Genomic DNA, 25,134 nt, shown 5'->3' with positions numbered 1-25,134 from the left:
ACTTACCCAGTACCACTCTACCCTACCCCACTCCATTCTACTCTATTCCACTTCACTCCAATCTACCCCACTGCAAACAGCCGCACTCAAATCTTTCCCACTCCAGTCTACCCTAACCTACCCCATTCCAGTCTGCCCCAGTCCACTCCAATCTACTCTAATCCACCCGCTTTACCCAACTCCACCCTTATCCCACTGCACTCCACTTCAAGCTACCCCACTCCACTCTTTACCAATCTGCCCCATTCTACTCAACTCTACCCCAATCTAGCACAGTCCACTTCACCCAATCTACCCCACTACACTCCATCCCAATCTGCCCCACTCCCCTTCAGTCTACCCCAATCCAATCCACCCCACTCCCATCCACTTCACTCTAATCCACCCTAATTCAACCCACTGCACTCTTCCCCAATCTACCCCACTCCACTTCAATCTACCCCAATATACTGCACTCCAGTCTAACCTACCCCATTGTACCCACTTCATTCCACTCAATCTACTCCACTCCAGTCTACCCAACTCCACTCAAGTCTACCCCAATCCTCTCCAATCAATCTACCCCACTCCAGTCTACTATGCCAATCTACCCCACTCCCTCACTCCCATATACCCCAGTCCACCCAGCCCAGTATACCTCACTCTACTTCACCCCTGTCTACCTCACTCTAGTCCACTACAGTCTACCCCAGTCCAGTATACCTCACATACCTCATTCCACCCCAATCTACCCTACTTCAAGCTACCCCACTCCAATCTACTCGAAACTACCCCACCTCACTCCACGCCAGTAACGTTTAGCCATGCTGAACAGCAGCCACACTGGTGTCCTGTACAACATGGCTAAAACACATTGGCAAAGCCAATAGCTTTCGCATAGGCGAGAGCTATTGGCTTTGTCAGTGCTTGCCAGTCATTGTTTCTGTTACCCTTTTCATGAAGTGTGAGACGGCTGCTCATTTATTTTTTCGCCCCCAAAGGCGCCATTGGACCATACACGGTCCGAACTTTAGAGTTGTGGAACATCAAAAACAAATCCTCTGCCTTTCTTTTTTCGAAAAACATTTTTTACTTTATTTCCACGGAAGATGAATTCTACTTTGGTGCCATCTACAGACACAAGTGATAATCGACGCATAGGGCATGTATATTTTACTATCTGTAGCTCGAGACCAGATGAGATTCAAGGTCACATTATAGTTTCTGCCTTCCCTCATAAGGGCCCACGTGTGCTCTCGTTCCACGATCAGGTGTGCACGGGTAGAAAGGTCACGAGGAGGCGCGTACAACATGTTCCTACCTGTCTACAAGGTTCTCATTCACTGTTGAAAAATACACTACTCATTGCCACTCCATTTCCACTCATCCGCTCTCGTCACTCGATAGAACATTTCAGGGAAATAAATACCTGCATCCTACTAGCACGGGTTTCTGTGTAACCCATACCTACAGTTTACATAAAGTCGTGCATCATGCCAACCCCTCCTTCCTCAATAAAACGTCCCCAATACAACTTTGATAAAAGTTGCACCTGCAGTACTGCCACCTTCCACCTCCATCTTCAAATTCACAATCATGATCGACATGTCTGCATTGGTCGACGCAGTCGCCACGTCCTTCTTCCACACCTTGAGGATGCTGAAAAAGATATTCAAGTTGCTACCCAACAACAGCCAGAAAACCATCACCCAAACCCCCATCACCAGCAGACTGGACTAAAGTAACACCTCTTGTGCGTGAATACCCAACCAACTCACAAAAAGACTTCAGATGTTCAGAAAGCAGCAACCACACTGGTCCTCAACCTTCTACGTCAGTCTCCCGTCACACCCCACTTGAAGGAACTCCACTGGTTCCCAAAACATAAACCAACACAATTCAAGCTCTTCACCCACACACACTAGGATGACACAACACAGACCCAGCCTACCTAAAAAGCCATGTGAAGTTCCACCAACCCACCAGGCACATCCGGTCAGACAAACTCTCACATGCACACATCCCACGCTGTCATAACAGCAGATCAGGAGGTCGTTCATTCTTGTTAAGCACTCCTAAAGTGTGGATGTCCTTTCCCTCCTCATTAGAGACTCCTCCTCCATTCTTGAATTCTACAAGAAGCTGAAGGCCTGGCTATTCGAGTAAGGCCCCCAGAGGCTGCAACACACACCTGCCAAAGCACTAAGATACCCTCACAGGTGATAGTGTCCTATAAAAATACACACAACATAACTTTTGAAAAGAGTTGCTTCATAACTAGGAATTTGAGCACCATATCTAAGTGTGGGAGTGGCAGTATTATCTGTAGTTGGAAAGGGATACTGTCCACACAATTTGTATTTCTTAAGGCTGCCTTTTTACTGAGAGAAGCATTGGTTAGCTTGGTGATGAGTATACTAGGACAGGAGACAAAGGCGGTCATCACGAGCAGCCCTGTAAGTAGCGTGATATTTATCTCACCTGACTCCGTTGCATTGAAATTTATCAAATACCACCCGATTACTAGTTTTGGGGGAGTAACACACAGATTGTGTTACTTACTGCACCAAAATCTGCATGTTCCTATCAATAACAAGCATTTTTTCGCCGATAAATATCAGCAGGTTTGCCCTGCCAGTATTTATCACAAAGCTCATTATTGCAATACTTGCAGTAACAGCAATGACCCCACATGTCGTAATTATCCAGGCCTCTCGTAATGCGGGCCACAGGGTCTGGTAAAAGTTTGTTTGTATTTAAAATCTGTAAATTCCTGCAGGAAGTGCTCAAACTAGAGGAAAATCCACAGGTGGAATTTAAATGATCACAAATAGAATTACGGAGAAAATTCCATTAGTGGACTCTCCTTTCAATTTAGATTAGCAGTGAACTCTAAAAGTGGCCTTCTTTTCCCCCCACATTGGGATGCAGCTGTCTTAATGGGTAGAGTAACTTTCAAGAATGTTAATATCTTTGTCTGACTGTACAACTTCTAACAATAATGATAACCATGTTAACATTATTATTATTATTATTATTATTATTATTATTAATAGTAATACTAATAATAATAATAATAATACCAATAACAATAATAATAATAATCAATAATATGATTATTAATATTATTTGGCGTGGTGTTTTATAATGAATAGTAACATTAATATTATTAATAGTGTTATTATGAACCAACTTGTACATTCCCAATATTATTAGAATTAGTAATAGTAATATTTCTTTCATTGTTGCTATTTCTTTTATTGTCAGTGTTATCTTTAATGATGTTTTAATAAACAACGAAATAATTTAGTAATACCAAGACAAATAATATTTAGGTTATTAATTGTTATCACATTACTAATAACAATTATAATGTTCTTAAAGGATTGAGACTGAAGATAGCTTATGATATTAAAAAATTGGGACTCATTTTGGTATGAGAAATAGTAGGTCTAAATATAAATCCAGAGTTCAGACACACACAAAAGAAGCCAGGGAGATATTTTCATGTCAGAGTAAAGGGAATTGATTCACACTTGCTCCTTGACCAGAGTGCTGTAAAATGACTACCAAAAAGAAGTTGATCAATGGAGTCAAAAGGCCAGATTTGGAGTTGACAGACTGCCCGCCAGACGGTCCTCCCACTCTGTTTGGAGTCTGGAATTCCATCAGGCTTTCAAGCTGTGCCCCTGCTAGTCTGCCAGCGGAAACCCTACACTGACAGCCTGACAGGATTGGGACTGCCAATCTAGGTGCATCAGAACACCTGCCCTGTTTAAGAGTAGACAGTCTGATGTACTTGCTTTGACTTTGGGACCTCAAGGAAAACTCTGGCGTTCTAGAACAGAAAAAACAAAAAATGACCCCACAGACTAGGAGAAATATCCCAGGATTTCATAATCATTTTTTGTTGTTTTTTTGTTATTCAAACTAAAACTCTTACTTTGAGGATTTGTCTTTGAAAAACACAATACAAAAAAATTTGCTGAGCAGCAACATGAAACATGGCAGCCACTTAGCAAACTCTCAGTGCTTTCTGAAGAGCTGCCGTGGCAATGGCTCTCTGGTAGGCCCAGAGGTCTTGGCAGGGCCGCTGAAGATACCTAACTATGGTAGGCAGTAGTCCAGCCATGGTCAAAGAGGAAATTACCCCTGCGACCATGATGGACAGCGGGCTGTGCTCCATACCCTAAATGAAGCCCAATTGGATCATCTCTTCCATCTTGTTGCTCAGGTATGGACAAAATCTGCATCCTCTTTCCAGAAGCTTCTTTTTCTTCTTATATTATTATTATTACTACTATTTTTCATTTTTATAATCAATATTATTATTATTACGTTTATTTTAGAAACTTGCCGAAGGCGTTCAGGATGCCCATGCAAAAGCCAACAATATTGCAGTGGAAGTACTTTCAGCAATGAAGACTGTGCGGAGTTTCGCCAACGAGGAGACAGAGTCGCAACTCTACAAGGAAAAACTGCAGCAGGTGCACATTTTGTGCAAAAAGGAGGCCACAGCTGCAACTTTCTTTACATGGTCTGCCAGTGTAAGTAACTTGTGCTCTTGCTTTTACAAATTACTGGAACATAAACTGTAGTACACACAGTGTAAGACATCAGTGCTATTTGTGATTCCAGTATCTTAGCTTGGCCAAGATGGTATGGTTAGTTGTCACAGTATCCTTAAATAACTGCACCATTTTTGTTCTGTGTTTTATATAAATAAATATGTTATTGTACTGCCTGCTTGGTGTTGGCTTGAGCTGTATTTTATTGACGGCAAACTTTCTATTTTTAAATGACAATAGTTTTTCACGACAGTTGTGAAAAACAGTTTTTTGTTTTGAGGTCTGCTATGTCTTGAAAGTTTGTGACTTAGATTTAGTTGGTTTATGTGGGTTTCATGGGTTTTAAGAGGAGCAGGATATAATGATGCCAGGGGATCTAATCCAGGGAATTTAAGGTCCCTCTATGCTGCAAAATGCTTATGGTAGAAAGTCTTAAAATGCACTGCAAATTAATTTGACAATTAAACACAGATACACTAAGGCCCATATTTATACTTTTTTAGCGCCACATGTGCGCTGCTTTTTGATGCAAAAGCGGCGCAAACGTACAAAATACAATTGTATTTTGTAAGTTGGTGCTTTTTTTTGCGTCAATAAATGATGCAAATGTGGCGATAAAAAAGTATAAATATGGGCCTAAATGCTCTTCATATAGAGACATTAATGTGTCAAAACTCAAGACTTACAAGACTGATGAACAGAGAAATGCAACATCAAAAGAGGAGCATCAAACTTGTTTTAGACAAGAGCATTGGTGTAACACAAATAACTACCACTAAATATCTACCATAGACGCTCCTCTAGATTCAGCCTAAGAAGCAGTCACTCCCTTGAGGCGACAAACCTAAATCACAGCCAAGAGTGACTGAGGAGACGCATCCACCTGCTAGAGGTTTTAGGTCTCTCTTAACCTGATGACAAGGAACAAAGGAGGCATATGGAGTGTCACAGAAAATGCACCTTTGCTGCCATCCCCAATTCTAGGACATGTAACCTTACCGATAATCTGATGAAGGGACCAGGCAGAGGAAGGGAACGGCAATAGCTTAATTCATGTCAACGCTTGAAACAAACTGTAGATACTGAACCACGCACTAGATCCCATTGGTCTCCTAACATGCATGCAGAGGTGAGAACAACACAGAAGTTCATTCTAATAGACAAAACATTCAAAGATAATTCCTTTACAAATGGAGTAAGTTATAAGGGCCTGAGCATTAGTGGAAAACCCCAGAAGTGACCAAAGACATGAATGTAGACTTTGTTAGCTAAAAGTATACAGATACAGATCTACTGACCCAGTCATCAAGTTCATGGTATGCGGTGATGGATGCCATCTCATCCCAGAGAAAGGAATCTATGAGCCCAACATGAAGGCCCCCTTAAAAAGTTTGGAACCCTATGGTCATTGTAAAAGAGGCAAGGGATCTTTTACACAACAGTAGAAGCAGAAGGAACCCCAGTAGTGGGCAGAAGATCTTAGAGTGGATGACCACATTGAGTATTGGGCAGCCAGAGAAACCTTTGAAGGTAGCCTCTATCTACGCAGACCAAACTGTTCTGCATCCAAGCAATTAGTCTGAACCTTAGAATGGGTTAGGACCGAAAAACCCCACCAGGGGCTACTGCATCTGCTGGATACCAGGAAGCGCAAACAGCTTGAGCCGGCCCTCCCTCTTGATCATTGTCAAGACCCTTGTAATGCAAACAGAAGCCCTGTAGGCCTACACATTGACATTCCATCCAGTATAACACCGTAGAATTGCTCCCACAGGTGCAATGTAATGTACTCATCACTTTGTTCTAGGATGCCCAGGCGGTGAGACGCTTCAGGCTTCATGAGGGTTGATTTATGTTCTGACAACACAGTTTTCTCGCCTGATGACTACAGCTGTGGACCTCAGGGTATCCAAGTAGAACAGGAGGTTGTTGAAGAAGGCCATGACTTGTTACTAGCTGGAGTGCCTGGCTGCCTCCAAAGAATACCAGAAACCTTGTGCTTTTTAGGCACTCAAGCTCACCATCATCTTTTCATGCTAGTGTTGCGTATCGAAACTAAGGGCTCTAGGAATCCAGATCTACCTGTGGGAATGTCCTCTTCATCTGACACCACTTCAGGTCCCTGGGGATGGGCGCAGACACCAGGATTAATTGGCCATCATCCAGGGGCGTAACAGATGACATCCCCATCAAAATGGATGAAGCCATGTTCCCCTGGAACCAAAGCTACTCACGCTTCTGAAGCTACTGCTGGACCTACACTCACCACCCCTGAAAATAGGGGGTGCAGTTGGTTCTGAACAGTCAGTGCTTCAAGAGGAGAATGAAAACCCTTTTTTGAGGCAGGGTTGAACAAATCATTAGTGCATTTTTGGAAGAATTAGGATCACACACCATCTGCATGGCCAGAACAGTCCAATGGGGAGGGACTGCAGGCATTAAATAAAGACAGAGGTGGAGGAGAACTCTCTCTGTGTTAGCAATATAAACGAAGAGGCCCATAACCATGGTGATTCCAGGGAGAAGGGGCATATCCTGAACTGAGAGTATCCTGTCAGAACTATGAAGCACAGAATGCTTTGGTGGTGTGTTAATGTTAGTGCCTTGCCTGTCTGTAGACACCAAAAAATCATGGATATTGCAAGGATGATTCCCTGAATGGTCTCACACCTGAAGAGAATGGATTTTAAAAACAATCTATTCATATCCTTCATGTCAGTCATAGGGCAGAATTGTATGAAACGTTTATGACTAAAAGCAAGATGAATTAAACTCCTTCTGGAGGCAGGAGAGTGGTACATTTCTACTGTAAATCCTGAGTGCTCTGTCTGAGACATTGCAGTTGTAACATGTTGCAGCCCCACTGGACGGGGTGGTGTGCTTGACATCTCAATAGAATATACTTTTCTGAACACATCCAGCGGCCACTGCATTGTTGCATCCCCAAACCAGACTTCGATGGATGACTGGAGACTACATACCATGAATAAGATAGGTTTTCCACTTGCCCATACTCCTATAGTCAGGAGGGCTACGTGGTGAATAATTATGTCCTCCCTTAAAAGTATGCTTACTCTACAACCACACCCTCTGCCTGTGACCACTGGTTGGTCCATGCCCAGAGAAGTGGGACAATGTTTGGGTTGGATCCCTGTGGAAAAAAAACAGTAAGAAGTTCCATATACTGGGTTTCACGCTGGCCAAGACCAGAATTGCTGGATGCCCCCAGTAGTTCCAAAGAATGCAGAATGGCTGAGACATATAGTTGAACAGGCAAATGCAGAGGAATGTCATATGTGCAAAACATGTAGGGACAACAAACTTGCAGACAATTTGCAAGCTTGAGAGGCAATGCTGTCTGAACTGCTGGACCCCCCCCAGATGCCCTACCCCCTTGAGCTGAATCGAAAAATAGGGTAAGGGATCAAAGGTTAATCAACTGTAGGGGCAACCAGTGACAACTTAAAGAGTTAGAAATGCTATGGAGAAGGTACCTTTATCCTGCCCTCAGTACTATGTATGACACAATGTATGCTGTTTGATAATACACATGGAAAAGAGATTGAGTCTTTGGGATATGGAAGAGGGATCCCAACTGTTCGTGTAATTCGGCACGATATCCTGCAATGATCTGTCAGCATGCCATTTTTGTTTATGATTATTGTACAAATGCCAATAAAAACCTACACACAAAAACAGATCCTCTGCCTGTGGGAGGAAAGGCAGACTTGTTTATAAAAGACAGGCCACAGGGATAGTCAGTGGGATGAAGGTCGATGCCAAGGCTGTGCAGCAGCTCTGAAGGGCTTATAACAAATAGCCAAATTCTTATCTTCAGCTGCTTGTTTCACAAGATCCTCAACCATCGACAATAAAGTGTCTGTCTGAGTAAGGCCACCTTCAAAAGCGTAACCATGTGCGAACAATCTGCTGCCCAGGAATAGCAATCGAATGCCGACACTCCAGAGACAAGTGCAAGAGAGACAGTGCTGGCTCTGTCCAGGGCCATGCTAGAAACAAAAGAGCTTTGCAGTCCTAGTTGTCGTCCAAGACCGAAAGCAAGGCCTGAAAATCTTTGATAAGGAACTGAGTGATATAGGAACAGTAGGTTTCTGATTGACCGGCAAATTAGCATGCAGCTTTGTCAGAGTATTGATCTCATAAAGTGTCGCAACTGCATTCTTTGAAACAATTGGCATGGTGGCAAGTGATGCTGGAAAGTCCACTCTCATCGAGTTCTGTATAAAATCCCTGAGTAGGGAACATATGGGATCAAAGTCTTCATGTTAATGAGTTCTTTCAACCTCACCTTACAGATTGCACACTGATAGAAAGTCAAACTACTGATGCGGGCTGATATCAATCAAGCAAACTCTAGACACAGATTCTCTGCAGAGACAGAGGTTAGGGCATCCCCCATGAACCACAAGTTAGCTCTTAAATAAGTAGTTATCGACTTTAGGGTTTCTTGCTTAACGTAGTTGCATTTGGAATCAGGATTGGATCATCTCCCAACTTCTCCCCCCCAATGTTCTTTTGGATCCAAAATAATGTTTGCCCAAGCCCGAAGCCTTTTGGCTCAGCAATAAAACACACCTGTCAAAAAGGGTAAGTACGGAAAATGGATGTAGCACAAACCTAGTTACAAAACGTTATGCACTGTGCAGATGAGGGGATGAGGAGGAGAGGCAGACAGAGGAAGGAGGGAGGGAACACAGATAAGGCACTAAGAACTTCCAGCTGAGTTCCTCATCCAGAGGGCTACATGTGGATGAGCAGTTGCTTTCTGAAGAGTGTTTTAAGCCGTAGGTTAGGTTCAAGGGATAGGCGCGTAGATCCATGATCAGCAGACACTGTGGAAGAGGCACATGGTAGTTAGCAGCAGAAGAGTAGGCCATGGAGCAGCATGAGATAGGCCTTTGTGCAGTGACAGGCCTATGTGCATGAATGTGATTGAAATCTAACCTCCTGTGATGTGGTGCACCGTTACCTCTATGTCTACTTCCACACCTGTGTTGACGAAAAATAGGCTACCAGGGGCAGTGTAGTTTCCTCTCAGAGGCTGGACAACAGCAAAACCAATTACAGCTAAAAGTAGTACACTTGTCGCTAACTTTAACCACCAGGTGACTCGCGCAACTAATCTCCCCTGGGCCAACTGCTCTGTACTGCACTGTTTCATTCATGAGATCAAAATGGCCGCTTCCTGACTTCTGTTTACATTTGTTTATTGCCGCCTCCTGAATCCAGGTGAGAATTTCCAATTTAGCCCTGACATGATCTTGCTACACCATTACATGTAGAAGGTTTGAAAGGACCACACCATCTGTGCAATAAAATAAAGCTACTTATTTGTCCTAATGCACACAGTCCAAAATATCTGGCTTGGTCACTTCCTCTCCCAGTAAGGGTGATTACAGACTCTGACTATAGGCTCATCTACAAAAATCTATCGAAATCATGAGATTATTGGCATATTTAAGTCCCAAGCTGCACAAGGCTGGTTTATTCAGTACCACAAAGCACATGCTTTTTCAACAAGAGATATAAAAAACAGCAGCGAATTCCACAGGGTGCTTTTTTATCCTCTCCTTAATTTGTTACACCAACAGAGGATGCTCCACCCTATTTTAACATTCCTGCCTTAGGTATTTTCTTCCCAGACCACTTCCACAGCTATGATGAAGCCCCATTGGGACACTGGGCTCTATGTTGGCAAGTCCCCTTTACCCCTGCACCAAGAAAGCTGGATTCTCGAAATGCACCTCTAAAGTGGAGGTATTTCTCCAGGGCCTGCATTATGCTGGGAGATTTTCAGGAGTATTTGCAGGGCTTTTGTTGGATGATCATCACAGTTTATTGTGGGGTCTTTCACAGGAGACGTACAGCTGACATCTTTGATGGTCTCATCAGCATAAATTGGGCAACTGGTCTGACATTGTGTTTGGCAATGTCACCACTAGCAATTGGTGAACCCGTGGCAGAATCGCTTAAGGCCCTGTCATCGGGTCCATTGGAATATCCTGCTGTCTTAATGGGAGAGAGGATAGAGGGGACGGCTGGTGGGACTTTCATTACACGGCTCAAATCCTGTGAGGTCCCTCCTCTGATCCACATTTCCATATCTTGGTATGAGTCCCATTTATTTTTTATTTGTTTGCAATTCTTTCGTTTTTTGTGTTATATCTCTTCAGTAGATCCTAGGTTCTGTTGGTTTTTCTTTTCTGAATGTTTCCCTGTTTTCCTATTGTCTTCTTCTTTTTCACCCATTTGACCCTCTTACTTTTTGGCAAACAATATTGTTTAAAAAATATGGCATTAAGCTGAAAAATATGAGATCAATATTAATAAATATTTTAGACTATTTTAGTATGATCCTACCTGGGGTGACTGTAGATACTGAGTGTATCCAGATAAACAAGACTCTTCTTTTGTTTCAGTTCACTCAGCTGGTTCTGCAGTTCAGTATCTTGTACTATGGATCACATCTTGTGATATCTGGTCAAATCACCAGCGGGAATCTGGTTTCTTTCATCATTTACATCTTTTTGTTGGGGGACTGCATGCAGGTAAGTCCAGGTTCTTCACAGCAATATTGTCTGGTGGCTGTCAGTCTCTATTTGATTTGGAAGGGTGACTCTGGGGGTGGAAAATATACGGGAGTGCGAAATTGGGGGATTTCACTATTTAGGAAACTTTTTTTTTTAAATGAGTGAAAAACAACAAAAGTAGGTTTCAATGGAGAAAAACATAACGAAAGAAAATAATTCTCTTTAAGAAAAAAAGGAAAATTCTAAAGCAAAAAATCATTTTGTTGAGATTTTTCTGCCACAGATGAAGTTGTGCACAACTTCACTGGTGACATTTTAACTCTACAAACCGCTACCAATAAGCAGACCTCAACTTTTACCAGTGTTATCAGAGGAACAAGAGACCCACAATGTTGGAATCTTCATCAGTTTTTAGTTTTTTTTCTTCAGTTTTTAACAATAAACAAGTGTAAAGAAACAGAAGAAGCAATCGCATATCAGCAGTACCACGGATTAACACATGCACTTTTGTAAATGCCAGCATTTGGAATTTCTAATGACCAAAGTTTCATCTTGGCATACCTGCCTGCCAAACACGTTCATAAACGTAAATCAGTTTGTAATTGTCCTGTGTTAAAATCAGTCAGTTACTTAACCGTCCCAACCATATTAAAAAGATAAGCAAGAGTAACACAGTCCAGCACAGACACTGCGAGGCAGTAAGTACTGCTCTGCACAGGTCACCTTCACACTCCAATGCAAAGCCTGGTCTGTGGAAGTTTACCGTGTAGAACGTGCCTTTAATGATTAACAGATCAATTGACAAAGATTTGAGAAATTATTAAGCCATCACAAGGTAGCACTTAAACAAACTTAGCTCCTGAGTTAGATCTTGGCAGAAACGGTCCTTCTGTGGGTTTTCTGACTGAAAACCCATCTGCCGCCTTGGTGGTCCACCCACCAGATTTAGATGTTGGTGGTCCCATAGGCGAAAGACAACATTAGTCTCGCTGACTCCACCAAATAACACCACCTAAGTCGTCAGCTCCATAAGAAATAGTGGCTGACAGCCGGACTCCAGCCAACTGTGGCCGTCCGACCTCCACATCTGAGTTGGCGGATGGGGAGTGAGGGAGAGACGGATGGTGTGAAAACATACCTTTATTCCCAATTCAACTTCTGTTTTCGACTGGACATGACTTGACAATTTTTTCCATCGCTGCTGCCACTGGACCACAGAGAAAACACAACCCCCCAATCTCCTGACTCGAAGGTAGGGAACCCGCATTGCCTCTGTACATTGTGTGGGCACCGCATATGAGCTCAGGACCACTGCAGTCATTTACAAGGCACAGTATATTTTTTTATTACTGTGATATTCATCTGTCAGGGACACGACTGGGTCAGACATGGATGGGGACACAGTGGTACATCAGACATATTGCACACATACAAACTGTAATTTTGGTGTAATTTTCATTGCAGAATGAATGCTGGCACCACAATGACGGTACAGTCACACTTGTCCGTGTGTGCACATTGCAAGGGGCCCTGTACCTGTCATGTTGTGCTGCCAGTTGTGTATGTGAGTCAGTAGGTGTGTGTGATGCAATTGGCTGGTTGAGGTGGAGGGGGCTGGGGTGGCTGATGTGGTTGTGTCAGTATGTGTGCCACTTGCATATGGGTCTGATGTTGTGTATGTTGTGTTTCTGTGTGCAATATTCAGGTGAGTATTGTTGTGTGGTGGTTGTTGTCATGATGTGTGTAGTTGTGCTTGTGTGTGTGTATGTTTGTGTAGATAAGTGTGTAGCTGTGTTGGTGGTTGTGTTGTGTGTGGGTGCAGTGTCAATAGTGTATGTTGTGTCATGGATGTATGTCAATATGTGTTTACGGCATATACATGTGTTGTGGTGGAATGGCAATGGATATAAGTGTGTATGTAGTGTGTTGTTTGCAGTGCAGGGGGACACGTGGCTGAGATACAGTGTGTATGTGTGACTTACCTCTATTCCATAGCCACTGCCATGGTCCAATGCACATTGGGTCCAGCAACGACCTACCTCCATCAGCAGTCTACCGGCAGCACACCACATGTAGGACTGTAACATCTAATTATGCTTGATGGGAACCTGCCAGCCTGACGGCTAGGAAGAGCATTCTGTCGTGGAGGTCTGCAGCTCAGCCGCAATACATCTAAATATGGCTGGTGTAACACCGTTGACTTGATGGTGTTCTTGGGTCCGCTGCAGCAGCGGATTGGCAGTAAGACTGCATAGATCTAAATCAGGCCCTTAGTCATCTCAGGAAATGAGATCAAATTAAATGAAAGCCCACATGACTGAAGGAAGGGCCATACCTCCTATGTGAGATTGTTGCAAAAAGGGGGTCAAGAAAACAACATCTGAAAATGTAATTAAGTACAAGAAATAAACACAAAATCTCAAGGACTGTGCAGTGGGGCAGAAGGCAATTACCACTAATAATTATTACAACATGTTGTGGAGGCTACTTAAGTCCAGCTGGTTAGGAGAATTTAGAAGCACCAGAACAAAGATAGTGTGATAAGTGATGAGAGCAGGCTCAAATGTTTTGCATGAGCATTGTAAAAACTGTGACAGCAAAGAGAGAGATAAAATAAGCTATCATCCTAATCTGGGTATTATCATTTAAAAAGCTTTGAAATCATTAAGAAAGAGTTGTAGCCGTCTTTCACCACAGCCCCTGAAAGCTGCATCGGTGGTAGGCAACTCTCCTGAATGCAACCTCAAGACAGGACCCATCCAAGACTACTGGAAGAGGGCAAGGATTGTATCTGATAGAGACTTCTAGTTGCAGATTCCTTATCTTAGAATTTTCCCCAGGTGTCAGACTGGATCTGGAGATTTTTCTTCAAGCAATAACCTTGTGTGCCGTTAGGTGGCGTCGGTGTCGTAGTCAACGCGATGACATCGGGAGTAGTACATAGATGCCACCTCGGCGCAGTGACATCAGTTCTTTTCTTTCTGTGCCACTCGCTGATCTGGAGAGAGAGAGCCCCTTTCGTGGCCACGGAAGGAGGTCCCTGTCGCGTTCCTTTCCCAACCACCATGCCACCCATGCTGTTAAGCCACTGCGTGGCCGGGGGCATGGATTCCCACGTGGTTGTGGGACAGGGAACACAAGGTCTGCCCAGTCCACCCCTGCCCTTGCTGCAACCTCCAAACCCTCCTAGTCCATCCCCTCACTGGTCCAGTTTGCGGCAGGATTCGTCATCACCTGCCCCACTGGGAATCCATCACTACGGACAGGTGGGTTTTGCAGATCGTTCGGAGGGGCTTCTCCCTCTCCTTCGAGTCTGCCCCACCAGCCAGGCCTCCATCATTCAACCGTATACTGGAGGATAATTTGGCACTTCTCCACCAGGAAGTTGTGGCTCTCTTGTCCAAGGGAGCCATAGAGAGGGACCCTGCACCAGAAGTAGGCCTTGGTTGTTATTCCCTCTACTTTCTGGTGTCCAAAAAAAGAGAAGGGCTTACGTCCTATCCTAGACCTTCAGCCCCCAATCTCTTCCTCAAGAAGAAGAAATTCAAAATGCTCACCATGGCTCAGGTCCTGTCTGCCTTGGACCCAGTGGACCGGATGATAGCATTGGACTTGTAGGACGCTTATTTCCACATTCCCATCCTGCCTGCCCACGGATGTTGCCTATGTGTTGTGGTAGGGCACAAGCACTTTCAATTTACCGTGCTCCCCTTCGGCCGTACCAGCACCTCTTGGGTGTTTACGAAAGTGATGGCGGTAGTTGCAGCTCATCTGCGCAGTTTGGGGGTTTCAGTCTTCTCCTACCTCAACAACTGGCTGTTGAAAGCAGACTCACTCTGGAAAGTCATCTCCCACCTTCAGACTGCGGTGAACCTTCTGCACACACTGGGGTTCACTATAAACGTGCCTCAGTCACACATGACTCCCTCTCACATGCTCCCTTCATCGGAGCTGTTCTGGTCACAGTGCAATTTCTTGCCTATCCTCCCAAAAAGCGAGTCCAGAATATTCAGGCTATGATTCCGATCTTTCAGCCTCTATCTTGGGTTTCCGTGAGACTGACTCTGAGGCTGCTAGTCCTCATGGCCTCCTGCATCCTGCTAGTGACACATGCCAAATAGCATATGCAGGTTCGGCAGTGGGACTTGAAGTTCCAGTGGGCGCAGCATCAGGGAAATCTCTCCGACATGGTCCAGATATCGGAAGGGACTGTGAAAGACCTCCAGTTGTGGCTTTCGAATTGGCATTAGGTCAACGGCAGATCCCTCTCCCTTCCCCAACCAGATCTATCCATATTGATGGACGTGTCACTTCTGGGATGGGGCGGCCACATGGGAGAGGTGGAGATCAGAGGCCTCTGGTCGAGTCTGGACTCCATATCAATCTTCTGGAGCACTGGGCAATCAGGCTTCCATCGAAAGCATTTCTTCCCTTTCTCAGAGGGAGAGTGGTGGAAGTGTTCACGGACAACACTACCGTCATGTGGTACTACAACAAACAGGGCGGAGTGGGATCCTAGACCCTTTGTCAGGCGGTGCTGTGCCTCTGGACATGGCTGGCACATCTGAACATCACCCTGGTGGTTCAGCATCTGCCGGGCTCTCTGAACGCCAGAGCAGACAAACTCAGACGTCGATACATAGCCAATCATGAATGGCGCCCCATCCGGAGGTGGCGCAAGGTCTCTTTAAGCAGTGAGGAGAGCCTTGGTTAGATCTGCTCACCTCTACAAAGAATGCGCAATGTCAGCTGTTTTGCGTGTTGGAGTTTCCAAGGCAGCATTCCCTCGGCAACGCTTTTCATCTCGAGTGGACCTACGGCCTCCTTTCCGCCTATATCACTTCTGTCCAGAGTTCTCAAGAGGATCAAGATCGACCAGGCACAAGTAATCTTGGTGGCTCTGGACTGGGCACGGAGAGTATGGTATCCAGAGCTACTGAGCATGGCCACCGATCCTCCACTCAGACTTCCCCTCCTGGAGGATCTTCTGTCACAGCAGCAGGTGACGGTTCTCCACCCGAACCTGTCTAATCTCCGCCTTCATGCGTGGAGATTGAGCAGCACCAGTTGACAGCTTTTGACCTTCCACCCGAAGTCTGTGATGTAAACTTGGCAGCCAGGTGTCCCTCCACCAAAACGGTATACGCCTGTTGTTGGCATAAATTTGTGGCATGGTGTACCAACAAATCTGTTTATCCCCTCTCTGCTCCTCTTTCTTTTCTTTATTTGGCCCAGCAGGGTTCTACTTGGCACACCCTTAAAAGCTATTTATCAGCTATCTCAGCCTTTCTGAGGTTACCTGATCAGCCTTCACTCTTTACGTCTCCTATTGTTAGATTCCATAAAGGTCTCACCCATTTGTTTTTTCCCACTCCATTTATCATGCCTCAGTAGGACCTCAATCTTGTCCTTACTTACTTAATGTGTGCTCCTTTTGAGCCGATGCACAACTATCCTTTACGGTCCCTGACTTTCCAAACTGTTTTTCCTGTTGCCATCCTTTCTGCTCGCAAAGTGAGTGAGCGTCAGGCTCTATCTTCTAAGCCCCCATTTTTGTCTGTGCATCCTGCCAAAGTGGTGTTTCGTACCAAGGCTTCCTTCCTTCCCAAAGTCGTTACACCTTTTCATGAAGGCCAGTCCATCACTTTGCCTACTTCTTATGCACCTCCATATCCTTCTCATGAGGGGGAGAGACTCCTTTGCTTGAATAAAAAAAAAACGTTGGCGTTCTATCTCAGTTGTAGTAAAGTTTTCCAGGTGAATGATCAACTCTGTTGGATATGTGGGTGCGAAGAAAGGGAAGATGGTGCAAAAACCTACCATCTCTCGATGGGTCCTTCTTTGCATCAAGATCTGCTACACTTTTGCAAAGAAGCAACCCCCTAAGGGCTTGGGCTCTCATTCCACCTGAGCAACTGCTGCTTCCACAGCATTAGCATGCAGAGTTCCTGTCCTGGATATCTGCCAGGCAGCAACGTGGGCATCCCTGCACACGTTTAGTAAACAATACTGCCTGGACAGTCAGGTCAGTAGGGATGGCTACTTTGGTTATTCGGTCCTGCAGGACTTTCTAGTATGGTCTTGGTTCGCAGCCCACCTCTGAGGATGGCATTGCTTGGGTATCTATTCTAAAGTAAGGAATCTGCAACTAGAATTCTCTATCAGATGTACAAGTTACTTACCTTCAGTAACAATATATCTGGTAGAGACATATTCAGTTGCAGATTCCTTACCAGCCCACCCATCCTCTGCGCTTGCAAACTGATTTCTAGGGACAGGGCTTCCCCATTCAGGGCCATAGCTCTGGCGCACCAATTTCAGTGTTCTATGCGGCTCTGCGCTTTGGTGTGGAAAGTCGTGAAACTAAACTGACGTCACTGCACTGAGGCGGCATCTATGTACTACTCCCGACGTCACCACGGTGACTACAATGCCAACTATGCCTGCAGAGTCGACCGACGCCACCTAAAGACGCGCAAGGGTATTGCTTGAAGAAAAATCTCTGGATCTAGTCTGGCGCCTGAGGGAAAATTCTAAGATAAGGAATCTGCAACTAGAACATGTCACTACCAGATATATCGTTACCGAAGGTAAGTAACTTGTACGTAAGAAGTAGCCAAAGTGTATTATTGGCAACTACCGCTTTCTATCCATTTTTCAGCCCCACGGAACAATATTTGCGTGAATCATCTTAGGACAACTCATGATGTGCAATCCAGCAATTGCACAATCTTGACTTATCAAACTGGTTCTAGGGAGGGGCACACTTTATTCACAATAAAAGTGTGCTAGCCCTGATGGCAGAATTGGTGCCAGAGGAGTTGCACTTTTCCATTGTGCTTTTATAGATTTCTCCAAAGCATAGATTGGCATGCCAAGAGTATGTTTGTCTTCCAAACTGCTTGCAATAGGGGGCCCTACGAAGCTTGGTGTATGACGTGTATCGTCAGCACATTAATACCTGAGTAACAGCCATACTGCTTAACACTAGAGAAGATGCTGACAGGGTCTACTGCCAGTCGGGAGTGAAGCATGGTTTGTTTTGGCTCCTTGTTTATTCAATAGTTTGATAAGTGATTTATTTTCATATTTGAAGCTTACCGCTGCAAATCCCTCCCTAGGCTAGGGCTCGCCAAACGTCAAGCATTGTTTTATGCTGATTTAACATTTGCATCAGATCAAAAGGCAATAAAGCTTCATAGAATCCTCCATATTCCCCTTGGATGTACAAAGCAGACTCAATTGTATATTAATATAACACAAAGTCAAATACTTGCTTTTGGCATCTCAAACTAATAAATGATTGTGGTGTACAGGAAATCACATACTAGAGTTGGTAGCAGACTATATATTTATTTGTGTGTACAATTTGACTAGAAAATTACAAGTAATCCATCCTTTAAATACGAAGCAGTTACCATAAATGGTATATGTAATGTCCTTTTAAAGTTTGACATTAAGAATGGAGGAGGATCGTTGACCCTATTAATCAGAGTGAAGGCAACAAAAGTAATCCCTGGAGCAATCTGTGGCAGCGAAGTATGGGAATACTATCAGTCTTAATTCTTAAAGCATTTTGAGTAGCTAGTTTTGAACAGTTGACTAATACTAGTTGTTATGGATGCAGCTGCTACTGTTAGTTGTACATTTTTCTCTTTCTCATAAAGAATTTACTGGCATTCCAATTTCCAAGCCTACTCAGGTTAGTGGTAGAATAGTAGTGTCTACAACTGAGGGACATCTAGCCTCCCTTCAGTTTACATGGAATAAGATTTTCGAGTTCTCCATCTAAAGTGTTTATGGCCATCTGGACATCATCATTTAATTTCCCAAGTTTAATACCTGATAGAGTTTGAGAAAGGAATAAAAACATAGGGAGCACAGTCATTTAACTAGGCCAGGGTTCTGCAAAGTCGATCCTGGAGGGCCAGGTCCATGCCAGATTTTTAGCATATCCACATTTAGAAACAAGATGTTTCAGAAATCTACATTTTTCTAAATGTGGATATGCTAAAAATCTGGAATGGACCCGGCTCTCCAGGACCGACTTTGCAGAACCCTGAACTAGGTTGATATTTCCTAGGAAAGAAATGTAACCTTTGTCCCATTTTCTTAAAATCCTTTTTATCACCCCGTTGCCAATACTTTTGGGTGTCCGGAGGGAGTAGAGGACAGCACGGCGGACCGTGCCTTCCTGGGGACAGCATTCCTGGTTCCAAAGCGTGACATAGCCGCCAACTGGAGTTCGGAGGTAGCACCAACACTTACTCGGTGGAGGTGGGGGGTGGATTGGTGTGCTCAGCAGGAAAAGCTGGTCTACGAGATGAGAGGGTGTCCGGGCAAGTATAATAAAGAGTGGGGTAAATGGAGAGGGCTTTGTGACGTATAATGATGAGTAGTCTCTTGAGCGTGACATTGGTAGCTAAATGTGGAACTCCATGGAGTGTACAGTGTGTTAAGGGAATGCTCTGCTGAAGCCCTGTCTGGAATAATGCAAGGGTGACATATCACTGGTGCAGATGTGACCTGTTCTTAAGCTGCTACAGCAATAAAATCAATAAAGAGGTTTATATAAAAAAAACATTTTTATCCTGAGACTAAAAAGGTTTCAATTTTTTTTTTTACTATTCACCTAGAAACTTGAAGTCCAAGATATATTAACTGTCTTCATATGTCATGTTGTTCTTTTTGCATTTCAGTACCAACATTTTGTTTCTTTCTTCTTAACTTCATAGCCCACTACCTGTTCAAATTCAAATAATTTGTTATCTGAATATTCAAATTCGGTCTCAGTTTTTATACTATAGCAAGACGCTGGACTATAATGGTATTTATAATAGTGTGGTTTGATTAATGAACCCCAGTACACCTTCAGTGCAGTGCACCTGGTTTTTGTGAACCACTAATGCTGTACACAAGTCTAGGGGTGCCAAATATTGAGCATCCATTGTAATTGCCTTAATGACACTGCTTCGCTTCCTGTCCTTCAACAGCTGTGCCAAAGGATGTCCTAACATATGACTGCATTCAGCCATTTTCTGGAGATAATCCTAAACTCTTCTTTATGCATGATATGCTACATACTTTGTTCATACAGAGTCTGGTAATCACATGAACCACTGTTCACTCTGCCAAGGACATGTTCTAAATGTTGCAGCAGTTATTAATTCCATCTTTCACATGTTCTTCTTAGTGTCGTGGCAGCATACCAGGATATCTATCCACTTAAATATTGTGGTGAACGTATGCCATCTAACTTAAAATGTGTCCTTTTGCCCGTTAATGGTCATGGATACTGAAATACACGTACTGCATCATAATGTTGTTAAGATATATTAATGATTAGCTGAGACAAAAAAAGATTAAGAAGACACAGAATCTCCACTTTACCTATAAAATCATTGGCAATGACAAACAGGTTGAATCTGCTCTGTAGAGGAAACCAACTGCTACCAGTACCATATTATTCAATGTTTTTACCACCGTACAAAAACTGAGACACAGCACTCCATTGGCAAATTCCCGATATAGGGAAAGTAAATGCTTAACAAATGAAGAGTTCCTTCATCAGTGGAAACAGCTGGCTGCCAGATGTCAAGAAACATGTTACTTTTAGAATATAATACATAAAGTATTAATCAAAGCAAAGGATAGAATTAGAAATAAAAACTTCTGACCACAAAAGGGTAGACGCCAGGCACTATTACAACTAAGAAAGAAGAACACAAAATAGGGTTTATGAAGGGTTATATGCGATAAAATACAATTCACTGCCATCACAAATACCCCTGACCCTGATAAGGAAGGAATATTGGACCAGGATATTTGGTAATATACCAAAGATTTAGATCACTGAAAAAAAGCCTGTCACATAGTTTTTGAAGCAGTGGAGAGACACCTGGCTAGAAATTTGTCAAGCTTCTGAAAATGTGGAAGATGCACAGCCCACACATTTTCGGTAAACACTGCAGTGTACCACAAACGAGTTCGAACCAAAGAATATAAAATACAGGTGAAAATAAACTATGAAACTGAACATGTCTTCTACAGCTTTCAAAGTCTCTTGCAAGATGAAGGACTGAAACTGCACAACATCAAACCAACAAAGATTGTCTTCAATCACAGTGGCGGCCCGTCCTTTAGGGCGGAGGCCTCCCCCCCCACCTTTTGCCCCCCATGAAGAGTGTCTATCAGGCTGAAGAAAGATCAGCCTGACACTCTTCATGTTCAGGTCAGGCAGCCAGGAGCAGACATGCGCGATTTGCGCACACTACTGGCTGCCTGAGCTGAACTTTGCTGGGCTGAGGAGATCACAGCTCCTACGGGCGTGACCTCCTCGGCCCAGCAAAGGTGCCTCGAGGCCCTCCCCTGGGTGACGAGGAAAGCGTCACCAATTGACACTCTCCCTGGGCGCTTCAGTTTAAGCCCTGAAGTGCCCAGGGCGAGTGTTAATCAGTGACACTTCGTCACAAAGTGGGGTGGGGTCAGCAGTCTCACTGACCCCATCCCACTCTGTGACGAGGCTGGGACTGCTGCCTTCCCTCATTGGCTGACCTGGGTCACCCAGTGAGGGAAGGCAGCAGTCCCAACCCTCCTGGGACCTGGAGGCCGAAGGTAAGTGTGTGTGTGTGTGTGTGATGTTTCAAATTGAATGTTTGGTGCGTGCGTGCATGTTTGAATGGTATGAATGTTGTTAATGGATGTGCGTGCGTGCGTGCATGTGTGAAAGAATGAGTGTGTGTGATGTTTTAAAATGAATGTTTGGTGCGTGCGTGCATGTTTGAATGGTATGAGTGTTGTTAATGGATGTGCGTGCACGCGTGTCTGTGAAAGAATGAGTGTGTGTGTGCCCCACCCGCCCGCCCCCCTCCCTCCTAAAGCTGCCGGCCGCCACTGTTCAATCATCCTTGGGCAATAAAAAAACAAAATGCCTTATCCAGGGCGAGGGAGGAAGATGATGTGGCCTAACGGCCTGAGCTGCCGACTTCGGAGCTGGGGGGAATCGCGTTCAAGTCTCGATGTCGGCTCAACATCCTGTGATTCTGGGCAAATCACTTAGGAACTGATTACGACTTCGGCGGAGGGGATTACTCCGTCCCAAATGTGACGGATATCCCGCCTGACGAATTACGAGTTCCATAGGATATAATGGACTCGTATTTCGTCTGGCGTGATATCCGTCACATTTGGGACGGAGTAATCCCCTCCATTGAAGTCGTAATCAGGTCCTTATTCTCCCTGTGTCTACAATTCAGCGCCTTGAGACCCTCACAGTTGATTTGCTGCTCTGTACAAATCCTGGATGTAGAGTATGACGACCACACTTACCGCACCACTTACATCTGATTCATTTAGGTTTAGGGTTAGACATGCAGATACACTTGGGAAAGTTAGTGCAAATTATTGAAAATCTTGGTGAGTGTTCACTTCTTCTGCATGCCCCTTTTTTTTGACAGTGCATGAGACACCCACCCTGTAGAAAAATACTACTCCTCTTACCCTAAGTGGCTCTTACAATTGCAGAAACAAGGAGGAATCTACTTGTCAGTGGCATTTCCACACAGAAATCTTTGTTAATTCTGCCTTTGTTTCTCAGGTTTGGATCAGCTTGCAGCTTGCAGCTTCTGATGCATCACTGGGCATATCAATGCAATATAGCACTGAAAAACTAAACTATGAAGTGGAAAACTATCTTTTCTAGTGCATTAAGTGTGAGACTCCATAAACTGTATGGAGCAGATACATCGACCATTAGGTGGACTTCTCGGGCCATAGTTTGGCGCTGCAGAAGGCATGGGTGGACAGTTGAGGCCTGAAAATATTTTCTCTTAACATTTGCATGATAAAAACAATTGTTTTATTCCAGGATATCAACTCTGTACACTCAGCGCTGATGCAAGGAGTAGGGGCAGCTGAGAAAGTATTTCAGTTGCTAGAGCGCAAGCCCGTCATGGTTTACGAAGGTACGCTGGCGCCAGAGCACCTGGAGGGCAAAGTTGAATTCGAACATGTTACATTCGCCTATCCTACTCGGCCTAATGTTCACGTACTGAAGGTAAGTATCCACTGTTAGTATATTTAATTTTACATAATTTTATTTACATTTATTCTATTTTACTACTTGTTTTTAGTGAAGGAGTTGCCTACTGGATGTCATAATGCTGGACAATCTTGAAAACTCAAAATAAAAGAACAGATTATATTTTTCAGTGTTTAAATGTGGATTGCAAAAAAACAATGATGGACAAAACAATGATGTTTTTACAGAAAAATCAGATATACCACAGTGCTTGTAAGATGGCTGGGAATGCATTTGAGTACTTTCCTTCTTGATTTGTTTTTGTAAATACCTCGGGTATCCTTCAGTTTCAGTATCATAATGGTAAACCAAAACAAATATCAAAAACATCATACTGCCTGTGTCATTGTCTACAGTCTTTCTAGCCCAGAATACACCACCATTCAGTTATATTTCCTTTGATCTCTGAAAGTATAAATAGTAACTCTGACCTTTGGTTACAGAATGAAGGGTCGGACCATTATGCTGTTGGTTATGCTAAAGAGAGGGTAGTTCCCATGTCCACAAAACAAAACTCAAACGCTGACACATGCAGACTAGAGTGCAAAGCAAAAGCCCTAACATCTAACTTACAGTTTACCTTTCCTAACTGTTCGTTACCCCCCATGATTAATATATCCTTCCATCTCCTGCTCCCTCATTTCCTCTCCTCCAGCCTATTTACCCTCCCTGCTTTCTTCTTGTCAGCCAGACATCAAAGGCCGGCTACAAAGGGACTCACTTTGGGAAAGACCTTACAGTTCAGAAGACTGCTTCTTCATTCCCTCTGCCTTCCTCCATCCTTTCTCTTCTCATCTCACATTTAGTTTTTGAGATGGCTACAAAGCAGCGTAAGTGTCTATATATGTAACCAACATAACCTAGCATTTGTCCATTGGTCTGTGTGTTTGTGTAGCTGCAGGGGTATTTGTACATCTGCCTGTATGGGTGCCTGTTTACAGGCTTCTTTTGTTAATGATTGTAGAAATGTTGGTCTGTCTGCTTGGATGTCTGTAGGTGTGTGGCTCTGGACCAAATTTAGGGGGTTATTACAACTTTGGAGGAGGTGTTAATCCGTCCGAAATGTGACGGATATACCACCAGCCGTATTACGAGTGCCATAGGATATAATGGACTCGTAATACGGCTGGTGGTATATCCGTCACTTTACCGTCACTTTTGGGATGGATTAACACCTCCTCCAAAGTTGTAATAACCCCCTTAGTGTTTGGCGAATGGGGTTATGTGACGGATATCCTGTCTGCCTTATTACGATCCCATTATATCCTATGGGAATTGTAATACTGCGATATGATGTTCATCACGTTTGTGACAGAGTAACCCATTCACCAAACTCTAAATCATGCCCTCTCCGTATATGTATAAATTGTTCATGTACGTCAGCATGTGCTTGGATGGTGAGTGACTACATGCATGCATTATACAAAAGTCAAATTTATAGACTTTGCCACTGCTTGTTGTACATGTAGTTGATGTGTTATTTAAGTTTTTTGTTGCAGGTTATTGATTTTATACCCACACAGTAATGGTCTTAATACAGTCTCTTAAATTTGATTTGCGCTGCCAGCTAAATTCATGAGGGAGATTTGAGAGATTAGACAGGTTCTGCGAGTCAATTTCTTTCGAGGTCATCACCCTCAAATAAGTTGGTTTGTCTAGCTTTCTCCTCAGTATTTTTAATTCCTTCTCCTCTCCAGCCCCTCCTTTTTCTGTGTCAATCATATCTGATGGGTATATTCTCTTTCAAGGGTCTGAGTGGCATAGTGGGGGCATGTACTATTCTGAAGCTTTCCCACGCTGGTCTGATAGGTGGGGCTATTTACTCAAGGTAGGGAAAGTTCTGCTTTGACTTTCGTTTTCTCATGTCTGTCAATATTTCCTCGCCCTTCCTACATCGGTGCTATGGTCAATTTGAAAACTATGGCGGCCCAGATTTATGGTGCCCTAGCTCCATTCC

The 25,134-nt window shown here is 43.9% G+C and overlaps 1 protein-coding gene across 1 annotated transcript in view; it reads left to right on the top strand.

Annotated features, from left to right (window-relative positions):
• ABCB9 (ATP binding cassette subfamily B member 9) overlaps window positions 1-25,134 on the top strand; it is a 117,058-nt gene that overhangs the window by 54,426 nt on the left and 37,498 nt on the right. The window contains exons 6-8 of the mRNA XM_069214964.1: window positions 4,329-4,526; window positions 10,988-11,116; window positions 22,965-23,153. Of these exons, the coding sequence (XP_069071065.1) occupies window positions 4,329-4,526; window positions 10,988-11,116; window positions 22,965-23,153 (516 nt within the window). The remainder of the gene's footprint in view (window positions 1-4,328; window positions 4,527-10,987; window positions 11,117-22,964; window positions 23,154-25,134) is intronic.

The sequence above is a fragment of the Pleurodeles waltl genome, chromosome 11, assembly GCF_031143425.1.
Source record: "Pleurodeles waltl isolate 20211129_DDA chromosome 11, aPleWal1.hap1.20221129, whole genome shotgun sequence".
In the NCBI taxonomy this organism is placed as follows: Eukaryota; Metazoa; Chordata; class Amphibia; order Caudata; family Salamandridae; genus Pleurodeles; species Pleurodeles waltl.
The sequence above is the reverse complement of the archived record's forward strand: the minus strand, read 5'-3'. Positions and strand labels throughout refer to the sequence as shown.